The sequence below is a fragment of the Bombus terrestris genome, chromosome 7 (assembly GCF_910591885.1).
Source record: "Bombus terrestris chromosome 7, iyBomTerr1.2, whole genome shotgun sequence".
NCBI classification, from domain to species: domain Eukaryota; kingdom Metazoa; phylum Arthropoda; class Insecta; order Hymenoptera; family Apidae; genus Bombus; species Bombus terrestris.
This window is the reverse complement of record NC_063275.1, coordinates 16300646-16318877: the sequence shown is the minus strand read 5'-3', so window position 1 is coordinate 16318877 and position 18232 is coordinate 16300646. Positions and strand designations below refer to the sequence as shown.

Below are 18232 nucleotides of genomic sequence, written 5' to 3'. Positions count from 1 at the left end.
TGACAAAATATCGTTGGGTTTACACTTGTTTATTCTCCGAATATACGATGCACGAGCAAACAAATGTTACTCGTCGAATCGAGCTAAATTTATTAAAATTTTTCTAACGGAGGACGAAAAATCGTTCAATTTCGTAGATAAGAGGGTAAAGAGATGCGTTTCAATGTATTTAGCAAGAGCAACAGACAGATGTAAGTCGTATAGAAATCAACTTGATCGATTGAGTTTTCTGAAAATTTCTTAATTTTCGTATCGATATTTAATTTTTTCAGAAATTGAACGACTAATCTCGATAAAGTTGACCACTTTGTTCCCTAATGTGGTTTGCGTGTCTCGATAAATGACTGTTGCCAACGTGGTAAAACATGATTATTACAAGAATTACTAATATACAAATATCGAGTTTTAAGCTTTTTTGGGCTCCGTGTAGACGAGCGACTTTTTCACACTGCGTTCTCGCTTTGTCGTTTTTAATTGTGAAAACAAAGGAAAACGCGTGACGCAGCGAGAACGTAGCACCGTAAAGTCGCTCGACTGCATTGGCTCTTAGTCCGCCACTGTATATGATCGGAATAAAATTCTTCGATAACCAAACCAAACAGAACGAAACGCTGTTCGCAATCTGGGTGGCTCCAAGTCAACTGTCTCTATTTCGACCTTTGATCTGAAATCTTGGTCAATAACAATTTGAACCGGACGCAAAGGAAAAGATTCGCACGTGGGTTGTTGTGTTAATCGAAGAAATTCATTGAGAGAAAGTTTAAGGACTACGCGTTACGTACACGTATGGCGTAAGCGTGGAATTTCGAAAATGTTGCGTGCTGTTTTAATGCAAACGCGTTCGCCGCGGGACAGTTTTTGTGACACGGTGTGTCATGCAGCGACGTACAACTGTTCTTTAGACACCATGCTGATATGTAACAGTATTACATGCAACACATGGGGCATGACTAAAGAGGTTGAACCGCAGCGTTGGAAACCAGCGTTTCCATCAGCTTATGCATGCCACACGGTACCGTTCCTTCTGTTTCGTGTTAATAATTGATTTTACCGCTGTTTCTGTAATAAATACTCCGTTTTCTTCTTTGCAACGCATGTGCATTCAGTGACACGACAACTTAAACGTAGGGACAAGAGATGAAATCTTCGATTTCACTGACTCCGAATGCCTTGGAATTACTCGATACGTTGGATATTGGCAACAAGAATATTACCGTATCAAGCTTATACTGTTTTTCGTATCCTTGACACACTCCTTAATTTTGCCTCCTCTTGATCCCAAGAAAGGAGCACTAGACTCGTGGTCGATTAATTAATTCTCTACTGGTATCATTAGATTATAGGTAATACTCGATGTTAGGAATTGCAGTTACCGTAGTTACATAACTCTAAGTCGTTTGGTTTCATTTTGAATTCTATGCTTCACACGATAAAGGCTATCGTTTATTACGTAAATAATTTAGCCATAATCTAAGCTAAACATCGAAAGCGAAGTTGATCAATTCGCCTTCTGAGAGGCTCTTAGTATGCTCCATAATAGTTCGGATATCGAAGGCTCAGCTACGATTTCGTACATCTGAGTTCGTATTCTGTACCTTCATTCACCCAGTATCTTTCACATCATGATCTATCGAAATACGTTACAACCTTCTGAATCTCACGATTGTAATACAAAAATCAAGAACGTCTACCACCGCGTGCTGAAACTTAAATGCAACTTTGTAGGCATCGTTTCCCGTTTCATGAACGGTTGACGGCAATGGCGTTCTCGTTAAGGATGAGAGAATGTCCAGGATGGTGTAAGAAACCGGGCCAGATGGAATCACGGCGAGAGAGGCACGCAGCGTGTCCTGGTTTCGCGTGTGCCGCGCCTCGATGACGTGTCCACGCGCTGACTCGTCTCCTTGTTTTTGTTTTCCGGCGGCCGTCGCGCGGCTCAGCGCCGCGGCACGCTTTATGCAACGCCTCCGCAGTCCGCGATGAAGCTCTCGTTGCTTGCGCAACATACGCCGATCGCGACCCGCATGATTCACGTGCAAACGACGCGACGCGGCGCGTTGCCCTCTTCTTGCTTTACGCTCTTCCTCGCTTTGCCCTGTAAACCGATCCAGTTTGTTTACCACGCATGTACTTGGTTTCGAGCGGCCCGGAAGCTCCAGCCCAACTGGAAGTTTAAAGTAAATAGCAATGGGTGGTGGTGATGCTACTACTCTTGTAATGGGATTTTTAACGCGAAATGAGAAAATTGCAAGATCGTGACAATTTCTTTGAGCTTGGAACTTTTGTTCCTTTTTGCAGCAAAAATTTTATTATACACTGTATCTTATCAACTTTGTTCACTCGAAGTATCTTTGTTATCTTAAATAATAAATGAAATTGTTACGTTGCATGGTTGAGAAACAAAGGATTACATATTATAATAAAGGATGTTAATGACACTTTTATAGGTAGGATTTAATGTTATATAGAATTTAGGATAAACGTAGCTTAACCCTCCAATTAATCCCGCGATTGCCTCGAAAGATATTAATTGATACGAGATAATTGCCATTTTGATATAAACAGCTCTTTTGGAGATCCTTGAGTGTAGAGATCTTAACGCGTATGATTGTTTCTTCTGGTGTTGATATTTCATAGAACAGTCATCCGTTATGCTATCGTCTGAGATAATCTTCAGAAACAGCGGAAGAAACGATGCTCGGGCTTCCTGGTGCGTAGGTGCAGCAACCTCCGCGTCGCACGCAAACTTAATCTTGTGTGACTGATGAGAAATGTACTTACGCGGCGAGGTTTTAGCTGATGATGTTAGAGCTTTGTTCGTGTAATGGAATTACTATTTGTACAGTTTATTGGTATACCTTTCCAAAATGAATATTCTACGTGGCGGCGGATGCGGCGCATGGAATTTCTACCGGTCAACCGTAGAAAGTAACCCCTGTTTATTAAATAGACACTTTGTTAAAGCTTGCGCGAAAGAGTTTACGACTCAATATAAATTTATAATCTGCTGGAACTGCGCTCGTAAACGAGAATCACGTTTCCTTGTCCGCGTGTGTACAGCAAGAGTCTGTAAAATGGTTTAGTCAGAATATACCGAAAAGATTGCAACAGTATCCGTACGGAAACTTATGGGATCTTTCTTGCTTCGTAACGCGTTTCATCTCTCCGATCGTAAAGAAAATACAAATTTTAAAAGGCAGAAACGCAAGAAACGAAGCTTTTAATATAATTCCACTGATCCAACATTTGAGAAATAACAAGATTTTTGTTGAATGTTAAAGTTTCCGTATCAGAGCTGGTTTGAAATTTCATGGTAAGCGCAAGATGGATGAGAAAGGATTCTTTAATTTCGAAGGTACACGCTTTATCAAGCCAGCACGTATCAAGTGTGTTTCTGAATCCAGCGAGGGTAGTCAGCCCCGACCTCTTTACAAGATCAGATTATATTACTTATGGCTGTAGAACCTCACGGTCTTGTAAATTTAATCAACGATGCACTTCCGTGAGTTCGCCTCGTGTCGGGATCGATTGCTGCTGCTCAGGAATTTCGCGAAATATCGGATGATATGTCTTGTTCCTTTCCAAGGAGGAAAGCAGCGAGCTTCTTCCTTTTTCTTATCCTTTATTTTTCTTTTATTTTTCCGTAATAAGATCCGGTCGTTTTGCTTTCTCTAGTAACACGAGTCGGCGATCTGGCTCGAGGATTCGTTCGGGTAATTTTTATCGATCCGTGTCCGTGTCGGCGGTCGAATGGTTTATTCATTAAAATCACGTCCTGTCTTAAAAGAACCCTTCGAATCGCGAAGACATTAAAGGCAGTAACGGTGAATGATCATACGGAAAAGGTACTATCGCCACGAATGACTCATAGAGAGACAGACACCAACTCTTCAGCAGAAATCTCTCTCTGTCGCCTCTACGATTCCACGTACTGCATCTGCATGTTAAGTTAGATTGGCTTCGAGAGAACTGAACCGTAAGCCACTGGAATATACGTTGTCTTCTCCCTCGCATCTTGGTCTCTTCTCTTTCGTGATACACACAGAGTGCACAAACACGGCCGCGGTACAGCGCACGCACACGGCTAGGCTCGTGTGCCGACACGCGAGCGCGTGTGCACCCATGGTATTTGCATATTTCAAATTATTTCGAGGAAGATGCTAAGTGGAGCGTCGCTTCTGTGCAATGGACCGATCTTCCCTTCATCTTCGTCGCTTCTTTTCTTCGTTCTCCATCCACCACACCTCCTTCTCCACATTGCTCGTTCTTTCGGCGTCGTTTTGCTCGTCCCTTTTTATAAGTACATGAGTGCACACCGATGTCGCGGAATCGATCCTTCGATTTCTCCGACTGTGTCCTCTCTGTGTTCTCCTTGTCTCGAAAGAATTAACCAGAAAGTTTCACCTTGGCAAACAGAAGCAATAGGGAAACATCCGTGCGCTGTTCCTTTTAAGCCCTTTCCTTTGAGCCGACGATGTTACTCGGATTCTTTAATATCCGATTACCGTCGAATACCCGGATATTTGTTGGCGAGTATAACGCGGCTGTCGCGTACGGAAATGTAAATACCGCTACGAGCTAAACGTTGTCGGTGAATGACGCTGTTTGCAAAATATCGGTTTCATTCAGTCGATTACTCTATCGAAATCTATTGAAATATTATTAGGATTGCCTTTTTAGGAGAATTTTATAACGCAGGAATATTCTTTTTGCCCGTTATACTACGATGACAATGGATGCAAATTCTGACGAATATCTCTGGCAAAAATTGAACTTATTGTAAGAAATCTCTAAAAACCTTTAACCGCGATAACTTGGCTCGTGCAAATCTATCGGTTATATCCAAGTTCACAGTCGTTTCTCGTTCTTTTACTATATAATTTGTCGTAAGGTTGTTTATTGGCCGCTTCGTTACGATCACTTTACGGGATAAGTAATATCGTAAACGTTCTTTTAGCGTTCGTATCTGGTACTCGGCGCCGATGAATCGGCTGGGATACGTTTGCCCATTTACGCCGCTATTCGTACATTCTTTCGTTGCTATTACGACTCTCTCGAGATTACATTAGCCATGATACCAGAAAGATAGCGACATTTGTTCGAAAGTGTCTATTTTTCATTGCGACGATTCCGTTGCTCCTGCTTGCTTTAAATCTCTACAACCTACAACTTCGTCGGTGTTCATTCGAACGAAGGGAAAAATCTTTTTTCGAATTTTTTGCTCACCTAGTGCACCTCTCTTTCGTCTGGTCCGCCACTTTTGGCGAAAAGGTAAATAAAGACTTGACGACAACCTGGAGGAACGTTGCTCCGGCATGTTTGCGAATTTGCACGACCGTTGACTGAAATCGTAACGACGGACGAAGCTACACAGGTTCACAAAAGTATTCAAACACTTGTAGGTACCTTTTATGAATATATTATGTGTGTTATACAAAACGTTTTGAAATTTCATTACCACTGTTACGAGACTCGACTGTAATGATTATATTGGTAAAATTACATTGGAAATAAAATTCAAAATGTTTCTAACTCGTAAAAATTGTCTATAGTAAGTGTCGAAGTAGTTTCGCGAGCAAGTGTATTTGTGCAGCCAATTTTCTATGATTGACACGGTTCCCTGTATGTTTCATCAGTGATCTATAATAATCGATGATGAAAGCTAATGGAAATCGCTTTGCGGAAGAAATTATCAAGAATCACTGTCGAGCTTTTCTTGCGGCAGAAAAAGAGGAAAGGAATTTACGGCGATACAAGATCGTTGATGATAGATTTATGCATTCCTGTTAGACGGTTGTTTTAAGCGATGATTCACAACCGCCACGGTTTGCCACGATTTGCACTTAGATGACTCGTGTCATTTTCAATCTCTATTATACTCTATCTTTCCGTGTCATCGCGGCTCGCTGTGTAACTGTTATTAACTTAACTCATAAAATGGAAATTGCATCGGACCGTTCTGTGTCCGTTGTGTATGGCACCGTGGTAACCGATACTTAACTCTAGCTTCGATCCAGTTTATCGACAAGCCTAAGTAGAAATCGTTAAAGTCGGCAGAAAAATTCCTTGACACGAGACGTTGGTCGAGATGTATGGCGAGTTGTGTCGGTTTCGTCATAGGCGTGATTAATTCTGACAGTGAACTGGTTCCAAGGATGATTACTTAAAGGCAAAAATTAAACGACCGGCTTTCAGAAAATGCTAATTATAGACTTGACCAAGTCAGCCATAAAACTCTTAACAAGGAAGCCTTTCTTTTGCAGCTATTCTCGGATCGAACGTCACAACAAGGCTCTTTTAGCCAGTCACATATATACTTTGTTCGCTCTAAGTTCATACTAATAAATTATGAAAATAGTTAGCTGCGATTTACATACTAACAGAATGATTTCTTTATTTCTATATAAATTTATTTTATCGTTTTATTCGTTTCTATAAATCGAATTGGTTTACAATGTTCGTGGTAAATTTCTTTAATCGTAAATTAAAATTGGTCACGGTTGCACCAAGTTTCTGGAGCATGCTAGGTGAACAATTTTTGATCAGCACACGACGTTTGACCAGCTGGCTTGTTCGTAGTTCCTATATTTCGCACAAAGGTCGATAGAAGTGGAATGAAATGGCAGCTGCACGATGTTCATGTTGTAATCCGTGTTGACCAGCAACGCATTGACCGTGGGTATATGCAGCTTATTAGCGAGATCGTCTTCTTGAAATTCCCCTGTTATTGGGTTCATTTGAGAGCAACGAGTTTTCGCCAGCACACACGCAGTGGTATTCACGTATAATTGAGCTAGTTTGACATCCGTGAGGTTGAAATTGGGGAACATTCGTATGGCTTCGCCGACGCATTCTCTGAGCTGTGCAGAACGTTTGTGGTTGAAGGATTATCTGTTCGAGATCAATTTCTCGTGGCAACGAAGTTTCTTTGCAAATTTTTTGGCGAAAAATTTCACTTTTTCATCGATTGAAATTAAAGCGTTGTTATATTTACAGCAGTGGTCTTTAAAGCCGAATGCAATCCTTGTATAAAGCGGAAGCACGTATTATGAAATTGTAATACGCATATGTACAGAATTGGATACGTCTACTTACTAGATTTCGTTGTGTAGACGTTTTGAAAAGTCGGATGATATGTACAAAATGTTCTCTATAGGTTTCTATGTACAATTTGATTGCTCTGAAATAATAAATTTTTGTGGTTTAATTTTTTGCTGTCTCGGATCGATAGGTTCCGCTCCAGGCCTCACGGTGTTCGATTCCGAATCCTGTTCTTGGATGATGCAAACAGCTTTCGATAATTTCTTGTACAATTTTAAATAAAATAATGGCACTCGTCTGGAAATCATCTTGAAGCTTGGCGACGTTCTCGGTTTGATTCGTGCTTCCTGTTTACAATTGCTTCTATTTTTATATTTTTATGTACAGTAATAGAATTTATAAATTATCGAACCAAAGTAGCCAGGTGCAGTTGTCTTATTGTTTACTGTACAAAAGCATGCAAAGAAATTTTAAAGCATCTCAAGGGTGAAATTGAACGATCTACTCACTAAATTATCCTTGTTCACTTGTCGAACGCACTCGAGGAACGTGCAGTATATCGTCGTAGGATTCGTTCTTGAATTTGCTGTACCAGTAGCGTTCTATTACAAGGGTACAAAAAGTTTAATCAATTTTACGCTCTAAATAAGGCTACGTTCAAAAACTTACGCTCAAGTACTGTTGACAGTGACCATAATCGGTATTATTGAGATAAATATAAGCACAATTAGACATTGCCACCAGTAAAGGATATCCAACGGTTTGACTGGAGGCCCGGAAGAAACATCCGTAACACGCATCTCGACGAACTGTATCTGAGCCTTGCGATTCATTGCACAATTGGTTTAACAATTCCGGAATCCTCACTCTGCGACAATAATTATAAATATACATATATATGCCTATTTACTAGCGATATTCAAATGAATCGACGTAAATAAATCAATTAAGGAGAAAGGTACTGTTTAATGCCCGCTAAGGACCCTAAAAATTTGGACAAGCTTTCCTTTACTAATGGTTCCACCAAGTTGACACCGCAAATTGCGAACAATATTAAAACAGGAGATACACGTAGTTTCACCATCGTTGCGCGATACTCATTGGTCATTTGAATGGGTATACGTTCGTACTAGCTGCTTTATACCCATAGATGGATCTGATAAGAGAACCCAGGAACGTATAACTTCCGGTAAAGGAGCCTCAGCATCTCTATTTTTAGAGAAAATATTGTTTCGATGTTCTACGATGTTTGTATTGTTTTGTGGCTACAGTAATTTTAATGTTATTACAAATTATGATCATTTAAGTAGAAGATTTTCTATCTAAGTACGCAATAGTAAATTTTGCTTTGTATCAAAGTTCACGTAATTATTCTTGCTTCTACAGATCAATTACGTGATCAAAAATACGATAGAAATGCAAGAATCAGTAGTAAGAAACACGTCTGGTTATAGCCAGTAAAATATTCTTGTCTGACCATGGACGGTACAATCTACTGCAAGCAGGCTAACTAACAGAATTACTTCTCATGTTTCTATTTTCAAATACATTGTAATCTTACTATGTTTCTATTTTTTATGCCGCAATCTTGTTCTTGTTTCAATAAATAAAAAAATATTTCAATGTTTTAAGAAAAATTTTAGCATAAAAGTGAGACGAGAAGGAACTTAAGAAATTGTTCAACGATACAAACACACGATTAAGCTGAGAATGATTCAAAGGAATAACGTCTAGAAAATTACTAAAAACATACCACAGCTTAAATTGAATTATTTTTCCGAAATGTTCGTCCTGCTTTCAATTTCCAACGACAGAATGTATTTCGTAACTCGCGGTACCTCAACTTTGTGCGGTCCTGGATGACAATCGCGCGGTGGAAGTGCAACAATTCTCATTACCTCTGTAACCGTGTACAAGCACGTCGACGACCACGCCGTTGGATGTCGTTGTCCTGTAAAAATGAATCGTGAACGAGAGATCTGGGACGGTGGAAGTCGGTGACGAGCGACAGCTCGATCGCAGCACCAGCGAAATCGGCCGGTTTCGCGGATGTGATCCGTCAGATCAGATCTGTCTGACACCATTATTACGTGGCGATATGAGGGAACTTCGTGTCGGGTTGGAAACGCAGTTGTATTCAACGTAGAGAACTATTGGACCTCTATGGAATGCTTTTCACGTGACGTGCCGTGTCGAGATATCAACCAGTTTATTTATTTTTCGGTGTTGGAATTTTTATTTGGCATCAAACTTTGAAAATTTTATTTTCTTTCGCGTAAATGAGATTCTTTTATGATAAAAAAATATGTAGGCAAAATTAATGTTTCGCTGTTTCCTTGATTCTTTAAAACAAAATCATCCCGTGGTACGTTTATAATTGCGCACCTGATTACCACGATCTTTTCAACCATTTGCATTATTTATTCCTGGGAGTGCAGCTGTCGTTATGAAACGCGTTACAGTCCTTCCTGAACTGGCTCCCTTGTTGAGTATCCAAGTTAAAATGTTACCTTACTACTACGTTGCAATTAGGGCAATAAATATGTTACACCTGGGCCGTATAATTTTTTGTGATCTTATCTGTACCAAGCTACCGTATCCTATATGCCGACCCTATATTTATTTTTAAACCGTGCTTTTATTTGTGAACAAAACGACTGTTGTCACGTCTATCGTTGATTCTAAGATATTCTGTAACGAACATGCTTCTTGATGACGTAATTCTTGTTTATTTTCGAGGAAAAGTGCCATTTTTCTTATTGTAGACGTCTTGGAATCGTTGGAAACGATAAAACCAAGTAATCGAGGGTGTGAAACCGCGCGAACGAGAGGTGGTTATCCGCGTGGCGGAAAATGAAAACGCGTGATCGTCGAAGTTCTCTAATTTCGAGTGAGACTAAGGGGAAAAGTGGGCCACCGTGTGCGTCCGAGACGATACACGTGCCATGGCTATTTATACGGCAGACGGACGAGCAGGAAAGAGGCGACGTTTAGGACATGCACGAAAGAAGGCAAAAGAACGATCGGATGCGACACAGAAAACCGGGGGAAGGAAACGGTGCAATCCTGATGGAACCAGAATTAGAATGACTCATGGGATTATTTGGGTTTATGTAATCCGAGAAATTCGACGACGGCGAATGATGATGTTGTTGCTGAATCGACCGAGTTATTGGTTGCCTCGTACAAGTACGAGGATCATGGTATCACGTTGCATCTATGATGCCTAAAGTAGATTTCTAGATTGCCTGGAATTGCCCGAGTGATTGTCAAATGTATCTCTATGTAGTGTCGTTTCTGCATGATTTTCATCGCATCTCTCTTTGTAAAGAATTTTTACTGATAAATTGATTTCAGTCCATTTAGTATCCAATTACGATATCCTAAAGAAATTGGCACGTGGCAACGCGAGCCGATAGTTGCATTCTCTACCTATTTTTTCTATCCTACTTCATTCCTAACCGAATCATGGAGCTTTAGGATTTTGCTGTTAAAGACCAATTAAATCGTTTGCGGACACCCTTCTTCGAGGTCGGACCTCGATGACAGCTGCATCTCACTGTCAATCAGTGTCCTCTTCTCGTTTCTGCGGGCGGTCAATTAAGTGGACGGTAACTCAATCCTTGCGGATGTCCCCACCACTTTATTTCGAGTCTCACGAGAATAACGAGGCAGTGGTAACTTAATTTCACGAAGCGTACACGCGCTCGGGCACGCTGTTTTTGTCAGCGACGTTTATTCTCGCCGTCGCTCGTTCCCGGATTTACCGAATAAATAAGCGTTTCCATCCCCCGGATCGTGGAAACGTTCACCGAGTCGGAATAATTTAATCGCACGCTGAACTGTACTTGTAATTCCGATGCCGAGAATCGTTTGTAACCGACTCTATGTAAAGATAAACTACGTGCATTTATATTTCGTTACGCGTTAACACATTGACTGGCAACTTTGCGTTCAGTAATTTAAGTGTAAACGTGTTCCTCTCGTTGACAAATTTCTCTCTTCTAATTTACTACGGTTAGGACCGCTAGCATTCTATGAATTCAAAGAAACGAAAGAAAGCATATCGGCTAATTTAAAATACGTGGGTCTATAAAGTAATAAGTGTCAATGTATTTGTATCAGTTTATCTTATATCTTTCGCAGTTTGAATCTTTTCCTATACCTTAGTAAACAACTATAGTCTTCGAGAGATATCCCGGTGAAGCAATTAGACCTTTGCCTTACAAACAGAACGTAAGGACCACGGCATCTTTCACGATGTTACAAATAAAATCAGCGTTGTTAGAAACTCAGTGGTGCGCTCATTTCCGAGATCCTTTCACCGAAACGCAAGAAGATTCGTAGACCCGTGTTTAGGGGTGTCATCGCCACTGGATACTTTCCAATTACGGCGACAAGATTTCGTAGGTTCGTTGATTCGTAGGTAATTCGTGCTTTGGTGCTCCTTATTGGATTAGGGGTCGCAGCGAGCGGCCTACGACAGAGCGTAGACCACGCGTATTTCAAATTAAGATTCTTAATTGCCAAAGAAAAGCCGGAGGAAGTTAGCCTCGTGTTACGAAGTTAGTATCGAGAATCGTGATAGACGCGTCGCGTCGAAATTACCTGGTGCATAATTGAGAGTGGAGCGATGTCGAATAAATTCAATTTTTGAGACTGGAGATGCGTCTCGACGCAATTTGTCCCTCTATCTATCTCTCGCTTGAGGTTAAAGCGTGTAACGTCGAAAGCTCGCAAGTTCTGAACGGCTGTTATTTAAATATGACGGGGAATTATTAAACACGGCTAACTTTGTCTTCAGCTTAATGAATCGGCCTGAATATTTCAGCGTTGTTTCTAATGTTACACGGTGAGTTTGAAGACGATTAGCGCTACGATGGAATTCATGCATAATTGCGCGAGTCTAAATCGACGAAAACGAAGCAACGATACGTTCGCTATTACTATTTACCGTAAGTAGGAATTGTTCGATCAGTCGTTAGATGAAAAGAAGTCAGTTAAGTTGAAAACACGTTTGTTCATTCCGAGAATCGAATAATCAACGACGTAACATTTTTATCGTTGCTCATTTCACATAATGATTTCATTTTGTAATCCTCGCGACGTATTTCGGGGCCAAGATAATTTTTCGCCCGATTCGTTTCTCTTTCGAAATCGCCTCGTTCTCATTAATTTCTCCACGCTTTTATGATTCGTTCCGGTTTACACGAGGCTTTGCCGACTTCCGTCGATCCTCCCCAACGCGGTCTCCGCGTCTCAATTATTTTCCCATCTCGCAGCCTTTCTCTCCGATCCTTTCTAGCTGGCTGATAAGTGCATTAGGTGAACCCGGAAATTGGTAGACATCCCGTGGTGTGTACGCACATTAACCCCACCACCATTCGGTTCTTATCGTTTCAGACGCGAAGCCGAGGGGTCGTCGTCAAAAAAGAACAGGAAGCCAAGCTTACGTGGCCCGGTCGAAAGGAAGTCCACGTGCGCGCTGTATATCAACAGATTTTAACCTACATACACGCGTCGAGGAATGCTTTTAGCTCTCCCGGTGAATATCATCGTCAAACGGTTCACTTTAAGTCTACGACGAAAAGGATATTTTTTCTCTGTGTTCGCTTTATTTTTTGTTTTCTTATATCTAGTGTCATTAAATTCAGTAGTCATAACAGGTTATAGGAAACAGTATCATCCGAGTACTTTTAACAATACGTAGGATTAAAGCAAATACAAATAAAAATAAAGTACACGTGATATATAGAAATTGTTGGTAATAACTTTCGCTTTCGTCAAAAGTTAAACTATTTAATGGGTATCGCTCGCTATGGTAGGAGGAAGCACGAAGGAATCCCGAAAGACTCAGAGGTAGTGAAACATAGCAGCGCCATTTGGGACGAAAGATGTGTGGTCTCTTAGTGGAGCTGCCCTTTTCCCGTTGCGAGCGCATTCGTCACCGTGGTCCGACAGACATCCGGAGTCACATATGTGGATATCATTTTCTATCCCTAATCCGTGCGTCGCAGAGATAGCACACGATTCTCTGCTGTGTTCTCCACGGGTCGTTAGGTTTTCGAGAGTATGCTCTCTTTACCGTTCCACTCTCTTACCGTCGATGAGTATTATAAGAAATTGGTGGTGTAACGCGCGCGTTGATAAAAATCAGTTGGCCACGCGAAAGGGCGTCTAGGGATCGGCCTCGAGGGTGTAATAACCCCGTCGCATTATCGTTATCCCCGACAGATACTTTCATTGATATCACTCGTCTCGCGTGTCTAGATTCCGTGTGGCTCGTTGTCGCGCTGAATTCACTCGCGTAACAGCCTACCTCTACACATTGTAAACATCTTTTAACGATTATTGCCGCCTGTAAATCGTGCACCCTGAGCATTTCGTGCTCCTCCTCATCGTGCACCGACGAGCACGATGACGTAAATGTTCCTAGCCGCTGAACCGGAATGCTCTTTTTTCGTGTCGTGTGTCCACGGTTCGGACAATCATTGTTGCTTTGTCGCGTGAACAATTCGCGTAGTTGTTATTGCGCTAGATACGAATGCGAATTTATTTAGGATATCATAGGAAGCCTAGCTTTTACGTAACTGGACTATGGAGAAAGGTGGTAACTCATTAACGAAAGCTGTGAAGCTAAATTATTTAAGCTGTAATGCATTTGTATGATAAAAATTCAAGAAATATAAATCACGTATTTCCCGAATGTAAATTTTGACCAACTTCATTATTAATTTGTAACCGTAATTACAAACAGGTTCGGCGAAATTTGTCATTATTACGTTTGCTACCCCGCAGAATAATATTACCAATCTGATACATAATAAATAACGGATGGGGAACAATAAACTAAAATGGTGAACGGGGTGTGGTTCGGCATTAATAGCCATTACGAAACCGAATCCCGCGAAAGTTAAGAGACTAAAATTCTCGGAACGTCTACCGAATATTTTTAACCGATTTCTCTCTCTCGACTTTGATAATGTGGCAATACGAGTGCGGTCGTGCTCGGGATGACGCATGGTTTCAGAAAAACGCGTCCCCGCCACTGCAAATCGTCGGTCGACGCGCGAGAAAAATAGAAGCTCGCGACATTTTCGAGGAGGTGGAATACGCTCGTTAATTTTAACGATCCCATCGAATCGACGATGGCATATACCCCTGGTGTGGCGCTTCGCCATAGTCCCTGCCACCGACGCCTCTGCCTCCTCATTTTCGCTTGCACTTTACTCCGTTGTATACGTTTCGCATTTTGATTTGATTGGTTTGTAGCCTCGCACGTGAATAGAATAGTGGCGCCGTGAAATAGCGAACTCGGTACCGATCTCTACGAACGGTTGTTCGTCAAACATCGTTTCAAATATTTTAGGTCATTTGGCTGCCTGTTCCTTAAGACACATCGATTTTTTAGTTCTGATTTTCCGGAAGATTCAGTTTTTTATTTTGAGAAATAATTACAGTAGAATCTCGTTTATCTCAATAGATTTCTCTTTTTGTGTCGTTCTACTTACAGTTTCACTCATCGTGAAACGCCTATTTTTTCTTTTATTTTCGAAAAGCAGCGTAAAGCGAATGATGTAAAAACGAGTTTACGCGACGTTCTGTACATCAGCGGTCGCCGATTCACGGCGGGGTCAGACCCCAAAAATTCGCTTTAAAAGTTCACAGGCTGCCACAGGAATTTATCGTGGTCGCCTCTCGAGTGCTCTTAACGAAATTAAACCTGTTCAGCAGTGTGCAGAATGTCCATGATGATCGTGTCTACCGTGAAACGTTTCGACCGAAATCTGAAGTGATCAGTAGTAGGTACCCAACTTTATCGCGAATTGCAAAACCCGTTGAAATTTTGCTTTAACGCGTACATACGCTTATATCTTTCACAAATTGTGTTCGAAAATCTTTGGTAATTTTTTAAATTCGTTTTTTCGTTCATTTCTCGTTGAGTCTCGTCCCCAAAAAGGAAATGAAAGGCATAATAAATTTATTTTTCTAATCCCTGATTCTTCAAATATTTATTCAGATTCCTGGAACCTTTGGAAAACGATACAGCTTGTCGAAATGCCATCTGTCGATGATTCACTCGGAGGCACCTTCGAACACCAAACGTGTATCGGCTTTCTTCCATCGATCCTGCGAGAAGCTCGTGGATAAAAGATACCTGAAATCGCGGTCCCGTTGCCCCTCAGGTTCCATTGTTATGGTTACTGTTATGTTTTCGGAGATCCATCCAGCGAGAATGAAGTGCCATTTTGCTTCGAGCCGCCACTTTCGCACGAGTCATCGAGAATATTTCGTCAGAGGGATGACGACAGGCGTGCGACCGTGCTACGCCCTCTCCCCTCTCGTTTCGACTTTACCCTCTTGCTCTCTGTCTTTCTCGAGTTTCGTCATTTGATTTCGAGGGTGCACGAAGATCGTGTTTACCCTCTTTATGCACTTAGAGTCTCATCAAGCTCATCGCCCAGCTTCGTCCCTCCGTTTTCTTTTTTCTTCAAACACCTTCGGTAAATTTCGGATGTTCGAGCCTGGAAGTTGGAGGTGCAGGAAAGAAAAAATGCATTTCGTTGCCTCATCTATTGACCGTCTTGTTATCGTTGCCTCTTTGTCGGCGTGCTCGCTTCGCCACTCGCTCGATCACTCGGGGCAGATCGCGTCGAGTGTCGTGCACCCTCTCGACCTCGAGATGCGACGCAATTTATGTCGACGAAAACGCTGTTAATTCGCTCGCGTCGAAATAATCGCGTTTACCGAAGCAAGTGCTCCGCGAGGTCCCAGCGAAGGGACAAATAATTGCTTCAGACGCGGTAAGGTGGCAGCGATTGTTCGCAGCAAAGTAAATTTTACACAAAATCGCCTCGCGTGCTCCCGCTCGTGTTCTCCGACGCGTCCCCCTCTGTCTGTCTGTTTGTCTCTCTCTCTCTCTATCTCTCTCTTGTCCTTTCCATTTTCCAGATATTAAAGCACAAACAGCCCTTAACTTGAAAAATTGCTGGACCGTTTTGCGATTCTTCACGTTTTCCCTCTTTGTCCTCCTTTCTCCTCGTGTTCTGACTGTGTCTCTATTTTCAGAGAATGCGACGTGACATTCTTGAACATTAATAATGAACTGAGCATGTAACATGATATAATGCAATATAATGCAACGCAATAAATAATAAGGCGATGCCTTGTAAAGTGTAACATAAGTGTAGATGGTGTACGAAAGCTGCCAGCGTCGAATACCCGTGCCTTATGCAACCAGAACTTTTGAATAACGTGGTTGCAATGTCACGGTGAATACCGCGACATTGTTGCGCAGTTGGGACGTCTGTCGCTTTCGTTGTAAACGTGGTATTCGCAAGTAGAAATCTCTAAAAAACTGTCATTTCCGTTCCCAGACGAAGGGATAAATTTTCGTGTAAAACGTGGTTTCAACATGCGTTGTGAGTATCGTCCAAGCTGGATCCCCGGAGAGGACACGCGATCGAGTAGCTGATTTAGCCAAGACATTCTTCGATTCCTTTCCACCCTCGTAAGTTAGACGGTAATGGAAGTCGACGCTTGTAATCGACGTGATGAGAAATGGTTACGTGTTTGCGGTTCCAAGCAAACAGAAGAAATTAGTAATGGAAAATGGCTAGATAACGAGACGCAATTATCGTGTCGCAACGCATTAGAGTTTCTGGCGTAACGTGACATTTGCGAACCTTGTGATTTCTTTCGCGACTCCTTGATTAAGAGCGTAACGTACGGCGCTTGATGAAAGGATTCGTCTTCATAAAAATACGCTATGAGGGCCAGTTATTCCATTTCTGTTCCTTATGACGCTATACGTTGCAGCGTATCATTACGGATAATGCCGTGTTCGCTTGCTCATAAATTTACATTTTTTTACGTCTATAGTTGAATATATACTCTCGGTACCTGTACGTAACACCGCAATAAATATTCGGACATATTAATTATTTTTATGTCAACGGACAACTTCGTAAGCCTGCACTCGTTGTATCCAGTAACATATCGATTGGAGAGATTAAAAAATGCTACGAGACGGAAAACGAACAGATTTTCCTATGAAAATATGAAATATTAGCACAGGAAACATTAAGGATGCGAGTTTCAGCTAGAACGGACGCAATCGATAATTAGAAGTGACACGTACGGGTAACCTAATAAGCTCGCGTGAATGAAAATCTTGTTTTCCCCTTCGTGATTCGTGGCGTGCGTCTGACCCGAGGATAGGAAACGAACGTGCAGCTGCATTGGCGGCGTGCATACACACAGGTTTGATGCACGCAGGCTGTCGCGTGACTCGAGAACGCTTAAATCGCGGTAATTAGGAAGGAGGAAAAAAGGATAGGCCAGAAACGAGGGAAATCAACCGGAAACACAGCGTCACGGCATCACGACACGTGTCACTAAGACCACGTGTCTCGAAGGAAGTAAGTTCGCAAAACAATGCCCTATCGCCATCGTATCGTGCTTTCTGCCCTTTCTAATGAGTTTCAGACGGAAGGAAATTTTTTAGACTGCCTTTCTTCCGTTCGCGTGCGTTATATCCTATAGGTGTTTAACATTTTTACGACCAACGTAATTCCTTCGAGAAATTAATTCGTCGTTAGGACGTTTTTACTCGCGACAAACATTGTTTCGTTCCATACGTACGTAATTTGGAAATAATCGAGGTACGTTTGCTTAGTTTCAAACCACTTTGTACGGTAATGTTACTGCCAGCTCGTTCTCGAGAGAAGAAAAGGAAGAAACTCGATGTCGTCGTGGTGGAGAAGAGGGATTAATATTTGGTAGTTGACTTAAAGTTCGAGGGAAGTTTGGACTTTTAAAAGTAATTAGTAATTGTCGTGCAGCCACAATTAGCCGGTACACCGTATCCTCGTTGGCTTTCTTTAATCGACTCGAGGGCGCGTCTCCTTGGAAAGGAGTGGCGACGCGTTCGAAGGAGAATGAGAAGAAAAAAGGAAGAAAAGGAAAAGGAAAAGAAAGCTGGCGCACCCTTCCATTCTCTGTGCTAACGGACAATTGAGCGAAAATTTACAATGTCGTCGGGTCAGCGGCGTTTTGCGATTCTTTCCGCGAACGAGGCCGCCGCGTTATTGCGAGCTACGGATTAATTTACTCAGCTTTGGCCGGTGTATTGGCCGTACGCGCTGTCTTCGTCCGCAAGCTTCAAAGCGGCAGGCAACCGGGGAGCGAG

General features: G+C 41.9%; 2 protein-coding genes across 7 annotated transcripts in view; one reads left to right on the top strand and one right to left on the bottom strand.

Annotated features, from left to right (window-relative positions):
- LOC100644761 (3-phosphoinositide-dependent protein kinase 1) overlaps positions 1-18232 on the top strand; it is a 404120-nt gene that overhangs the window by 8396 nt on the left and 377492 nt on the right. The window lies entirely within an intron of this gene.
- Positions 6369-8149, bottom strand: LOC105665931. 3 transcript variants are annotated; one of them, XR_007224771.1, is made up of 5 exons: positions 8004-8146; positions 7711-7909; positions 7551-7643; positions 7096-7388; positions 6730-7023 (listed from the first exon to the last, which is right to left on the bottom strand). XR_007224771.1 is itself a non-coding variant. In XM_020863854.2 (4 exons), exons 1-4 carry the CDS (start codon positions 8147-8149, stop codon positions 6543-6545), a joined length of 756 nt encoding a protein of 251 aa, XP_020719513.1. In that variant the 3' UTR covers positions 6369-6542. The 3 variants fall into 3 exon arrangements, 1 of the variants encoding a protein (XP_020719513.1); XR_007224770.1 differs by having other exon boundaries at positions 6768-6860; XM_020863854.2 differs by lacking the exon at positions 7096-7388 and having other exon boundaries at positions 6369-6860; positions 8004-8149.

Coding starts and splice junctions, on each gene's coding strand:
- LOC105665931 (XM_020863854.2), bottom strand. CDS start 8,149: ATGACCAATGAGTATCGCGCAACGATGGTGAAACTACGTGTATCTCCT. Junction 7,910..8,003: donor TCCTTAGCGGGCATTAAACA/GTACCTTTCTCC, acceptor TTATTGTCGCAG/AGTGAGGATTCCGGAATTGT. Junction 6,861..7,550: donor AAGTGAACAAGGATAATTTA/GTGAGTAGATCG, acceptor CGTTCTGCACAG/CTCAGAGAATGCGTCGGCGA.